The sequence below is a fragment of the Macrobrachium rosenbergii genome, chromosome 40, assembly GCF_040412425.1.
Source record: "Macrobrachium rosenbergii isolate ZJJX-2024 chromosome 40, ASM4041242v1, whole genome shotgun sequence".
NCBI classification, from domain to species: domain Eukaryota; kingdom Metazoa; phylum Arthropoda; class Malacostraca; order Decapoda; family Palaemonidae; genus Macrobrachium; species Macrobrachium rosenbergii.
Window position 1 is genome coordinate 8,485,338 of NC_089780.1, and position 13,080 is coordinate 8,498,417.

The window sequence follows — 13,080 nt, forward strand, 5'->3', positions numbered from 1 at the left end:
CTCAACTTTTGTGAATAGGTTATAAACCAACATCCTAATTTAAACCAACTTACCCAGCTGAAAAAACATCCATGGCAGGCCTCGTGTGTCCATGTTCTTCTATGAAAGTAGGTAGAAGCTGTGTATCCACCTGGAGTGCTTTGAAAAATCTACGAAAATAAGAAGATAAAATGAGCGATTACATTTAAGTTACTTAAAATGAATTAAGTAATGAAAGTACCCATACAAAAGTTCTTTGTTAATCAATGCACTGTTCACTTTCTTTTGTTCTTATGAACAGATATCTAATTTCTTAGAATTTGTATTTGGGGTAGCCTACCTTTCAGGGGCTATATAACATATTCTTCTGCGGGAGGTATCAAAGTAGTAGGTATAGTCAGCAGGGTCATTGTCTGGTAGTAAACTTGGCTTATAGGTTGCAAAATCTGCTAACAAGAGCCAGCTCCAGGAAGACACCATGACATTCTCCAGTTTTATGTCACCGTGACATACCTGTTAAAATAATCCTCATCAAAGATGGAGTAAAACTCAGAGCTGTGTACGTAACTGGAACCTCAAAAGTTCAAGTGAAGATGCAATCCATCCCTACCCTAAAGTAATTCTCCTTGTAATTTATAATCTATTTACATTTTTATAAAATTATTTAGTTATTTGTTAATCTATTCTTTTCTAATAACTGATCTCTTCTTTCTTATTACCTTCTGTTACTGTTTTCAAATGAGCAACATATTTTTGGAAGCTTGAATTTTGACTTAATGGCATGTATGGGCTAGTTTTAAAGGAACAAGTTTCATCTTCTGAATAATATTAATAATAATAATAATAATAATAATAATAATAATAATACAAAATAATAATAATAAAAATAATAATAATAATAATAATATTTTAAACAACAAATTGAATCATGAATAAAAACAGAGAAACAGAAACTATGTTGAACTGATTACTGTAAATACAACTTACACCTTGTTGGTGGGCCTGATTAAGGGCACACAGAAGCTGAAAAGCCAGCCACTTCTTTTCAACAGCTGTCAGGAAAGGTCGGGTTGAGATGCGATCATAAAGGCTACCCTTCACATACTGCCTAAACATAAAGCAGGCCTTTTCCGTTACCTGTGCAATGAAAACGAAAATGAATGATGATGAAGTTATCCAACAAAACAGCAATTATAGCAAGACATGACTGGACATATAAGATGTACAGGTTTGCATTATGCCATATACTGTACACCATATAATGGGTTTAAAAGTCTCCTTCATGGAAAAATCTGATGACATAATATATGAATAGAAAACTTACAAAACTACAATTTCCTATGTTAAATTATGTAAGTAGTCAGATATACAATAATACTGCAACCTTATTATTTTAAAGACTAAACAAAAAATATATATAAGGACAAAGGAGAATTCCATTTAATTACCTGTAAGCAATATTACCTTTAAACTGTGAAACTGAAGACAGTTTGCGGCTGTACTCAGCTTCACCTGAATTTCTTCAATAAGCTTCTTGTGGGCTGTTAGCTGAATGGACGGATCATGAATGACGAACACCTTGACCACAACCGGTCCCTCCCAAGATTTGCATTTGGCCACCTTAAGAAAACGGGTGCTGCCCAGACTGCGGAAAAAATAATCACAATTGTAATCCACTTGATTGAAAGTTTTGCTTGTGAAAACAAGCACAGAATATTCCAACAAAAAGCAGAAATGGGTGACAAAAAATAAGGCCCAATAATGAAATGGCAGTCTGAAATTTCAGTTTATACAGCTTACCTAGATTCATATTCAATGTCTTGTACTTCTGATAAGTACGTCTCAACAGGGAAGATCTGTGATGGAGCAATGCCAGCAAGCTGGTTGCCCATCTTGACATGAATCTGAAATATAAATACATATTATTAACACAGTACAATCCCAAGGATGCTTGAGAAAAAGAAGCATCACACAACTAATGCTAGACTTAGCAAACAACAAATAGTTCATCGCATCTTCCTCACTCATACACACTTTTAAGTCACATACATCCCAAACTTGACTCATTTAAGTACTACCAGATAGCCTAGCAACCAGTTCTGGCTATTTCATCCATGTCAGTTTAAGGAATTATCATACCATTTCTCAGTTTGCTTGACAGCAGTCTGCCTATTACCTGCTGAAATCTGGTATTGATCATTCCATTATCAGGGGATCATAGTGCATGCTATAAACTATAAATTCTAGACTAGACAGTCCAGTATCTATTATTTTACCTCTTTTAACCTTATGATTCCATATGTCTGGCCGAGCCTCACCTAAAATGACCAACTCTTACAGAATCTGGGTAGACAAACTATTAGATCACTCAGGTGTTTTTTCACAATGTTCCCTGCATTAAGGTTACTAGGAAATCCCTGTTACCCTTAGGGTCTTAGATAACTACCTATAATTATGTAAAATTTTCCGGTTTTCCATTAGGCTACCACTACCAACATTTTGAAAACCTGGTTAGCTACAGTAAACCTTGATTTCAAGTGCCTAACTGCAAGACGACATCACATTTAGCCTCACTTGGCTGCCAGCTCAACCATTATGAGCTTAGCCCCAGCCAAAATGTATGGATACAGGGCATCTAGAACTGAGCCCCTGGTACTGAAGCCAAGCAAGCCCTCATGTGCTAGCCTAAGATGAAAAATCCCTTGTAAGAAATTACACCAAGTCATGCAGTTAGGTATATAGAAATGTTTAAATTTAAAATGTTATGTGTAATACAGGAAGAAAAAATGGCCACATCTAAAAATAAGCTTGAGAAAGGTTTTAAATATTAACCTGAAGGCCATTTCAGATTGTGTTTATAGCCTATGCTAGCCTAGCCTCGTCTATTTCATTGAAAACTGTTAATATTTTTGTCTGTTGTTAGCCGAATTGCAGACATCTTAAAGACGCCATTTGGCTTAATTTAGTCAAAAGCAATGAAGTAGGATAAATAAGGAACCTGGACTAGGCTGGAATAGGCTATCTATCTTAAATAAGGCTACCTAGCCTAAGCTACCAACTGCGACCTTTTACAGACTTGGCATAGCCTAATAGCCTAACACACATCAATAAAATTACAATTTAACCTAATATTAGTCAAAATCAGTAAGATATGATAAATAATGGCCATGGACTAAGCTACAACAGGCTACCTCTCTTAAATAACGCTCCCTAACCTCGGCTACCTTCCGAGCCCTATTGCAGACTTAATCAGGCCTTATACGTCTTAAAACTATTACTAGACTTTCATCTATCACATAATCTAATAATTCTGCTCCAAATCAATTAAATTTCCCATTAAATAATCCATTATTTCTCTCGTTATTCCTAAACATCAGACAATTATTTCTACGTGTCCATTAAGGCCCCGTCATCTATGGTAGCCAGACCATAGCCATGCCAATAGGTTAGTTACGCCATATAATAATAATCTATACGATTTTCACTTAAAACTGTCGTTTTTTAACACTTACGCGGGCTTCGCCTGTATAAAATTATAAAAAATCACTTCAATTCCGGCTACGAAATGATAAAAAGGTGCGATTTAAGAGAAATCAACTGCGTCAAACGCCATTGTCAGCTGATTTTGTTTACACTTCTGCGTGGGGTCGACGAGCCTAAAATATTTAGGAGTACTTGCAGGACTCTATATATATATTTTTAGGCACTGATATGTCAATTGCTTTAATATATCTAATAAAAATTGATATAATGAAATTTCATTACAAGTGAGAGTTGCATTTGTCTCACTGTTTTGTTTACGCTTCTCCATAGGGTCGACGAGCCTAAAATATTTAGGCGCACTTGTAAGCATAAAGGGCAGCATAAAGATATATTTTAAAACATCTTTATACAAATTACAGCAAATGAATATAGTTAACATCATACAAACGTTTTATTATCGTAAATAAGAGTTGCATTGCTCTCTTATTTACGATCGGAAACATTTTTCGGTGGAAGAAGAAGCAATCAAAGAAAATGGACAAAGGCCAGCGTGCGTTCATCAACGTGTCAGGCCGTTTCTTTCTTAAGCGTAGTCAGGATCGACTATTACAATAACACGCCATTCGTTTATTTTAAATGATAACACGTAAAATAAGATGAGAAATCATTCATAGATCTCTTAAAGGGTTCTTGAGATAACGCCGTAGAAGATGCTGCGAACTAACTAAAACGTCGCAAAAAAAAAAGATGCAAAATCATGGAACACAAGTAACACGAGTGAGGTCTATCTATGCCAAAAGTGTCTCGCTGGCAGTTATTGATTTTCGAATCAAATATGCCCATGATATATAGGCGCTGGTCATTATTCATACTGCAGTACATCATTAGCGAGATTAGCAATTAAGATAGGAAATATTTGGCTACTTACGATCTATATTGATGGCGAACACAAAGCTGCGTCTAGCACTGAGCTCTCTTTCCCATGCCGATCTCACAGACTCACAATGACTGATTCTGTAAACATCTTTGTTTTGGAGCTAGGGTAGGGGTTAATCCTGGGTGCCCCTGGGGCACTATGGCGGTAGGAAGGGAAGGATTAACATTCGGGAGAGGAGGTCATGAAAACAACCATCTGGAGCCCATTGTAGGCCTATTGTACTTCGTCTCAAAACAGAAGTTTTATCTTTGGTTATTATGGCTGCCAGGGTTAGCGCCCCAGGCAAGCTTAACGTCGGCGCCCCTACAAGTACAACTTTTTGAACTTTCGCAAGGAAAAAACTGAAAACGTAGGATGAAGAGTTTATTAGAATATACAAGCTAAAGAAAAAGTGCGGACGGACGGACGAAGCTTTCCCAGTAGTTTTCTTTTACAAAAAACTAATAAAATGCGGCTGTCAAATCGGTACAGAATCGGGACAAATTCCTGAAATAAATTATCCTGAAGTGGCTTGGCTTGGCTTGACTGTTGTCAGCAATGTGCTATCACCAAACTGGACATCAGCAGACTGTTTGTCAACAGGCTATTGTCAGCAAACTGTCGTCGGCAGGCTGTTGTCAACAAACCGTCGTCAGCAGAGCTTTGTCAGCAGACTGTCATCAACAAGGCGTCAACAAACTGTTGTCAGCAAGCTATTGTTAGCAGACTGCTGCTGCTATCTGCATAACTGTTGTCAGGAGACTGTTGTCAGCAAACGGTCCGAGATCTACGAGAATGCAGACTTATGATGGAAACTGCATCTACGATAATCAGTTACTTCCTTTTTCCTCTAAAAACAGACTTGGTAAAAGCGAACATTATTTTCCTTCTTTTTCAACCCCCTTTTATTTAGGAGAGAGAGAGAGAGAGAGAGAGAGAGAGAGAGAGAGAGAGAGAGAGAGAGAGAGAGAGAGAGAGAGAGAGAGAGATGCTTCAAGTGAAAGGCTGCGTTTGGAAATGCTAAAAATGTATTTTAGGGATTGTCCCCAGTTTTATAAAGACACAACACTAATCTTCGTGAACAAACACACACACAAACACACAAGCACTTAGATAAGCCACTTGATAGCTACATTGCACCAACCAGGACCTGACCACTCAACAAAATTTATCAGAAGAGAACCACTACAAAAAAAATCTCTGGACCACAAACACTGAAATTAAGAATGTCATTAAAAGAATGTTTCAGATTCCTTCATCTTCATCTTCTTGCAAGAATACGCCAGCCAAATTGGACGACATTCTTCCCAAGGCGATAAAGACTGATTAAACTATCACTTAGTACAGGACAGAAGTCTGAGATAACAGACAGGATGATGGAAAAAGGCTTTGAAAAAAAGGCTAAGTATAATTAAAGATTCGGCCTTTGGATTGTGGGAATCCTCACTCTGCACTTGGTGGTGTTATAAGTGATTGTGTTGTGAGGTTAGACTCTCATGAATTAGTAATGTTTCTCTGGTTTAAATGAGAAGTTTCATTCAAAGACAATTCTGTCTTATACGTATTGAACTGAATATAGAATTTAGGCCATAAGTCAAGCACTGGGACCTATGAGGTCATTCAGTGCTGAAACGGAAATTGACAGTAAAAGGTTTGAAAGGTTAACAGGAGGAAAACGCCGCAGTTGTTAGAAGGTGGAGAGTAAGATGGAAGAAAGAGAATATGAAAGGAGGTAGAGTAAAAGGAACGAAAGGGGTTGCAGCTAAGGAACGAAGGTCTTGTATCTAAAAAGTTTATAGAACAAATCAATGCTTCTTCTCGTTCAACCAATCACATGCCATCAAAATAAACAATTATTCACCTGCGATTTGTCATCCTAACCTTACTTTAGAAGTTGTCTTAAATTGCACATATCCTAAACGACTTTGAAAATCATTTTTGATAAACCTATGAAGTTAACAAGCCATCAGGGATCAAGGAAATCATCAAAAAACTAAAATATAAAAGATTTTAACCTGGATATTGAAGGAGGTGACCCTATTTCAGCGTTTGTAATTATTATAGATTTTAAATCTCGTTTACATAAATATACGCAAGTTCTTAATTCGTATATTTACATGAATATACGCAAGACGACCTTATTTCAATTATTTTTTTCTGTTATGTTATATTAATAACCTTTTATTTACACACACACACATTATACATTAAATCCGTCCTCCCTTCGCTAAACAAGAACAATACCTGAACGGTACAGTTAGCCAGCTGTATCATACAAAGTTTCATTTAAAAAAAAAAAATCCGTTCGCCGAATAACGGCCAATATGTACACGAATAGCGGACATGATCAGCTGCCCATGTTTTATAGATCCTGTTATTGTGTGCTTTATATCTTTAATTTTCTTTCTTTTTCTTTATATTTTTTTCTTCTTTTATTCTATTTTATGATCGTAATTCATAGCTGTACAGTTTTTTATTATTATCTTAAAGCAATCTGACGTCAAGCGAAAAAGTCAAATTTGGTCAAAACCGCTTCTGAAAAACAACTTGACAACTGGTGTGCCAATTTGCCCGGAGGTAGGCATTATTGCAGAGTGTAACTCTGTGTCTCAAGGACTTGCAGATAACCTCTGAGAGAGAGAGAGAGAGAGAGAGAGAGAGAGAGAGAGAGAACTTTAGTTGATTCCTTTGACACTGTCGTACAGATAGATAGATTCCTGCCAAGTTATTTATCTATTAAAAAAGGCAATATGAGAGAGAGAGAGAGAGAGAGAGAGAGAGAGAGAGAGAGAGAGAGAGAGAGAGAGCTTCAGTCTATTCTTTTGCGCTGTCGTAAAGATAAGACAAATCTCTAGCAAATGATTTTTCTCTCAAAAAAGCTAATCTTTAGAGAGAGAGAGAGAGAAAGAGAGAGAGATAATTTCAGTCAATTCTTTTGCGCTGTCGTAAAGATAGAGATAATTTCTGGCAAATGATTTATCTAATGATTTATCTCTCAAAAGAGGTTAGCAGGAGTTTTGGACAAATATATAAATCATCTGGAAAATAAAAGAACGGGTTTTAGGCGAGTATTTAAAACTCTATAAAGGACGAAGAGTGAGTTTTTGGGTAATTATTTAAACCTTCATAAAAGTGAGTAATAATTTAACGTAATTATTCTAACTTTTATATTATTTAATAAGATCGTTTCAGATATTTATTTTGGAATGTATTTATCGCGTTAACGAGAAATGTGATTTAAAATATAAATGTAATATTTATCGCAGTAACATAAAATACAATAAATATAAATATCAATATAACATTTATCAATTTAATGTTACTTTATATTCAAATGAAGTCAAAACACTAATGAATACGTTCAATCTTTACAACGTAGAATTTTGAATGAGTAAATTAGCAATTACTTTCAATGCTGGAAATATTTCTCTCTCTCTCTCTCTCTCTCTCTCTCTCTCTCTCTCTCTCTCTCTCTCTTCTCTTTGTGTGTGTGTGAGTGTGTCAGAATTTCTTAATATGGGTTCCTCATTTGAATCTAAAGGCTTCTTAAATTTGACATATAATGCTTCTTGGATATGAATGAGTCAATTATCAATTACTCGTAATGCCGGATATATTTCTCTCTCTCTCTCTCTCTCTCTCTCTCTCTCTCTCTCTCTCTCTCTCTCTCTCTCTCTCTCTCTCTCTCTCTCTCTCTCTCTCTGTCAGAACTTAGTCATAGGAGTTCCTCATTTTTATCTCGAGGCTTCGTAGCGACAAGAGCATCCCCAAAATGCGAAGAAATCGAGAACTTAAGAAGGCATTCTGCAAATGGAATGTAAGGAGTATAGGCCATTCAGCTCTGAAAAGGAAATTGAGATTAAAAAGGTTTATTTGAAGGTGTAACAGAAGAAACATCTCTTGCAGTTGCACCATGGAACAACTGCAGTCAGGAGAGGATTGAGGAAAGTAAGATGGAAGAAAGAGAATATGAACGGAGGTACAGTGAAAAAGAATGAAAGGGGTTGCAGCTAGGAGCCTAAGGAACGCACGCTGCAAAGAACCGCCTTGGGTGATGCCTACAGTGCGCTGATTGGGGTTCACTGGCGGCACTACGCCCCTGCGGGAGTGAGGGTATTTTGGCTGATATACTTACATAGGTATTTGGTAAAAATTGAACGCTAGATTCTTTATATAACTTTTGAATATGTTTAAAGAGATATTCACTTCAGAGATAATTTATAAGAATATTCCGCTCAGATATGAAATGGTCATGGACATTTCAGAGCTACAGAACGCTTGCTAAAGGTCAAGGTCTTTAGCCTTTGAGATACTCAGCGCCAACCCATAAAAAAAAAAATTATACAAGTAAAAAATGCGCCGAAGTTTCTTCGGCGCAATCGAGTTTCCTGCACAGCCGCTACAGCGTATATAATCAAGGCCACCGAAAATATATCTATCTTTCGGTGGTCTCGGTATAATGCTGTATGAGCCGCGGCCTATGAAACTTTAATCACAGCCCGGTGGTGGTCTATTCTATATCGTTGCCAGAAGGACGATTATGGCTAACTTTAACCTTAGATAAAATAAAGTCTACTGAAGCTAGAGGGCTGCAAATTGGTATGTTTGATGATTGGAGGGTGGATGATCAACATTACCAATTTTCAGCCCTCTAGCCTCAGTAGTTTTTAAGATCTGAGGGCGGACAGAAAAAGTGCGGACAGAATAAAGTGCGGACGGACAGACAAAGCCGGCGCAATAGTTTTCTTTCACAGAAAACTAAAATATAAAAAAAAAGGTGAAACAACACTCTCTCATTAGTTAAGGACCATTTTAAAGGCGATATTTAAAAATTACAAAATTAAATACCGAAATCGACGCATATTAATTACACTTGCAAAGGAAATCACGCTAACAGAGGTTAATTACAGACGCAAATCTTCATTTTGCCAACTCATAAGCGTAATGAATCTCCTTCCCACCCCAATTACAAGCGTATCCAAGGTGATACGGCGTTAATACGCATCGATACGCTTCTCCTGGACAGCAAACCCGCGCGCGAGCACGTCGCAGACCTTGTCACAGACAGGCTCGCGAAATTGCTGGGTTAACTTTTGTCCGAGTTTGTATGACAAGGCACGAGAGATATATGACTGTAATTCCTGAAATATCCAGGCGGTAATTGATAGCAATTGAGTTTCATGATAGCGTATGAATTACATCGCATCCGCTCAGGTGCGCGGTATTCTTGTTTTTTTTTTTTTAGATGTAATTGCTGTTGTAATTTTGTTCCTAGCGTTTATTAAAATAGTGGAATTACAAAAAAAAATTTCCGCACAAGGAATTACATGTACATGTATGTGGGTGTAAGTATATACATATAGTTATAAATAAATAAATAAATAGAATATATATATATATACATATGTATATGTGTGTATGTATATACATATAATTATAAATAAATGAATAAATATATATATATATATATATATATATATATATATATATATATATATATATATATATATATATATATATATATATATATATATATATATATATATATATATATATATATATATATATATATATATATATATATATATATATATATATATATATATATATATATATATATATATATATATATATATATATATATATATATATATATATATATATATATATATATATATATATATATATATATATATATATATATATATATATATAACCCAGATTCGACTCCTAAGCGAGGTCAGGAAAACACCAATGGAATTATCTTGAAGAGAGAGAGAGAGAGAGAGATGTTAATATGCGTCCTATTAACATGTTAATGCTATCTAGACGAGGGAGCACTGCATAGCTTGCGCGCGGCCAAGCGCGTCCTCAGGTTGAATAACGGGAATCAGTCAAAAACGCAAAAATGTTAAGAGTGAACAAAATTCAGGCGTGGCCTCCTAAGAAATCGTCAAACTTATAAAACAGCCAATTTCCCATCCGTGTTTTTAACCAGACTACCTCTTTTATACATATACATAAATATATATAAATATATGTTCACTGGTTAAATTTCAGGCACGATACTGGTTGGCCCTCGGCGCCTTAAAAAAACGAGGGTACCGTAATCAAAATACAACTTACCATTCCCAAAAGAAAATAAGAGTTAGGACGTAAAAATAAAAGAACATAAAAAAAGGACGAATTTTCTGTGCTCGCAAAACGAAGGCAAAAGTGGTTTGTGGTTTGTGGTTTGTCCACTTGACTCTGTAAAAATCGAGTGTATTTACAACGATCAAAAATCCTGTTTTTTTTTTTTTCGTAATTCTCAGCTTCCGAGATCAGGAGATAATTCTTCCGGATTTGTTTATCCACGTGGATAATATTTTTGCATGATTCTCTCAGCAAAAGTTTAATTGGAGTCAGTCAGCTTCATGTTCCTTTCGTTTTTTGTAGCTTTATGGGTTCAGAATCAGTGTTCAGCTACAGAAATCAGTTTCATCTTCTGCAGAAAGTGAAGAGATTCAAGCATCTATAGTTTTGTCAGAGCTACAGAAGATTTCTGAAGCTCTGTGGGTTAAGAATCAGTGTTCAGCCACAGAAACAAGTTTCATCTTCTACAGAAAGCTGACAGATTTAAGCATCTATAGTTTTATCAGAGCTACAAAAGATTTCTGAAGCTTTATGGGTTAAGAATCAGTGTTCAGCTACAGAAACAAGTTTCACTTCCTACAGAAAGTGAAGAGATTCAAGCATCCACAGTTTTATCAGAGCTGCAAAAGATTTCTGAAGCTTTATGGGTTAAGAATCAGTGTTCAGCTACAGAAACAAGTTTCACTTCCTACAGAAAGTGAAGAGATTCAAGCATCCACAGTTTTATCAGAGCTGCAAAAGATTTCTGAAGCTTTATGGGTTAAGAATCAGTGTTCAGCTACAGAAACAAGTTTCACTTCCTACAGAAAGTGAAGAGATTCAAGCATCCACAGTTTTATCAGAGCTACAAAAGATTTCCGAAGCTTTATGGGTTACTGTATAGGTTAAGATTCAGTCTTCAGCTACAGAATTTCAATTTCTGCTCCTACAGAAATGATGAAATGAAAACAAAGTTTTATCAGATCTACAAAAATTAGATTTTACTCTGCAATCTTAAGGATTAAGAGTTAGTCTTCAGCTCAAAAAAAAAAAAAATCAATTTAACTACAGTTTCATCAGATCTACAAAATAATAAAACCAGTTTCTCTTCCTACAGAAAGTGATGAAATTAAAGCATCTACAGTTTTAACAGATCTGCAAAAGATGACCTCTTTTCCCTTTGATTTTATAAAGAGCTGAATTCACTTTACATAAGCCCTAAAAAAAATAATGAAATTCGAGGTTAGGTCTAGCTGGCACTTCTTTATCAGTTAAAGATACTAACCCCTGCTCCCTAATTACGATCTTCAAGGCCGAAGGGGCAACTCGCAGAGAGAGAGAGAGAGAGAGAGAGAGAGAGAGAGAGAGAGAGAGAGAGAGAGAGAGACATTAATTTTGGGCAGGCGAAAAATTGGCGCCTTGTGGGATGCCAGGTAAACAAAACCCCGCGGGTGTTGCCAAATCACGCATGCGCACAAGTCATAAACAGTGTTGACTTGTACCTAAACATTGAGAGGTTCTCTCTCTCTCTCTCTCTCTCTCTCTCTCTCTCTCTCTCTCTCTCTCTGTGAACTGTGACCCTGAAAGCCTGGGGATGGGGGTGGGTTACATTTGGGTCGCGTTTTAATTCTTCTTCTTTTTTCCCTCTCACTGGAAGCTTAGTAGATGAATCCAGGGAGATGAAGGTTTGGTGCAACAGGAGGTGGGTGGGGGAGAGGGGGCCAAGGGCATCCCCAAAAAATAAATTAATTAAAATTAATCAAAAAGACCAGAAGTAAATAAATAGATAAATAAATAATCCACTAATCCACTTGAAATATTCAAATTTCAAAAATTCCAAACTAACTTTTAACTGAATGCAAATATTATATAAAAAAATATGATAAATACAAAACTAAAATATGAAGGAATGGACTGCAGGTATTAAAGATATAATAATACGTGCATTTAGAATTATTAAGTGTTTTAATATGACTGATCTTTATAGAAGGAGAAAGCGAGCACATTATTATTATTATTATTATTATTATTATTATTATTATTATTATTATTATTATTATTATTTATAAGCTGAACCCTATTCTTTATAGAACAAGCTTACCATAGGGACCATAGACGTAAAACTCGAGAAGAGAATATTATGGTGTCCATTTGAACGAAGCAACAGAAAATAATATGAAATAAAGAAGAGATCAGTCACTGGAAAAGAAAGAATAAATGAAAAATTTAATAAATAACCAGATAAAAATATAAGCAAATTATTAAAATACAAGGAGAATTGTATAAGGGTAGTAATGCGTTGCGTCTTCGCTTGAACCCTTGAGGTTCCAATTGCACAAAGTCCTCAGGGTAACAGCTGCTGTCAAGATTCTTAAGATTATTTCTTGGGTTTCTTATGCACAAATAACAACAGGTTGATGGACAGAATAATTACAAAAGAAATTACATCAAATATGATTAATCTTTCGGGTGCCTCGGGCGATGCTGACTGAATTAGACCGTCAATAATTGCCGTGAGCTGAACGCAGAAGAGATTGATGTGGAAAACTTAACTTATTTGCCTGGTAAGTAGGTATATACTGTGAATG

At 35.8% G+C, this 13,080-nt stretch overlaps 1 protein-coding gene across 1 annotated transcript in view; it reads right to left on the reverse strand.

The window, feature by feature from the left end:
* Vps15 (vacuolar protein sorting 15) overlaps positions 1–13,080 on the reverse strand; it is a 140,088-nt gene that overhangs the window by 14,737 nt on the left and 112,271 nt on the right. Inside the window, 5 exon segments of the mRNA XM_067083081.1 lie at positions 54–149; positions 320–492; positions 967–1,116; positions 1,444–1,624; positions 1,780–1,883. Of these exon segments, the coding sequence (XP_066939182.1) occupies positions 54–149; positions 320–492; positions 967–1,116; positions 1,444–1,624; positions 1,780–1,883 (704 nt within the window).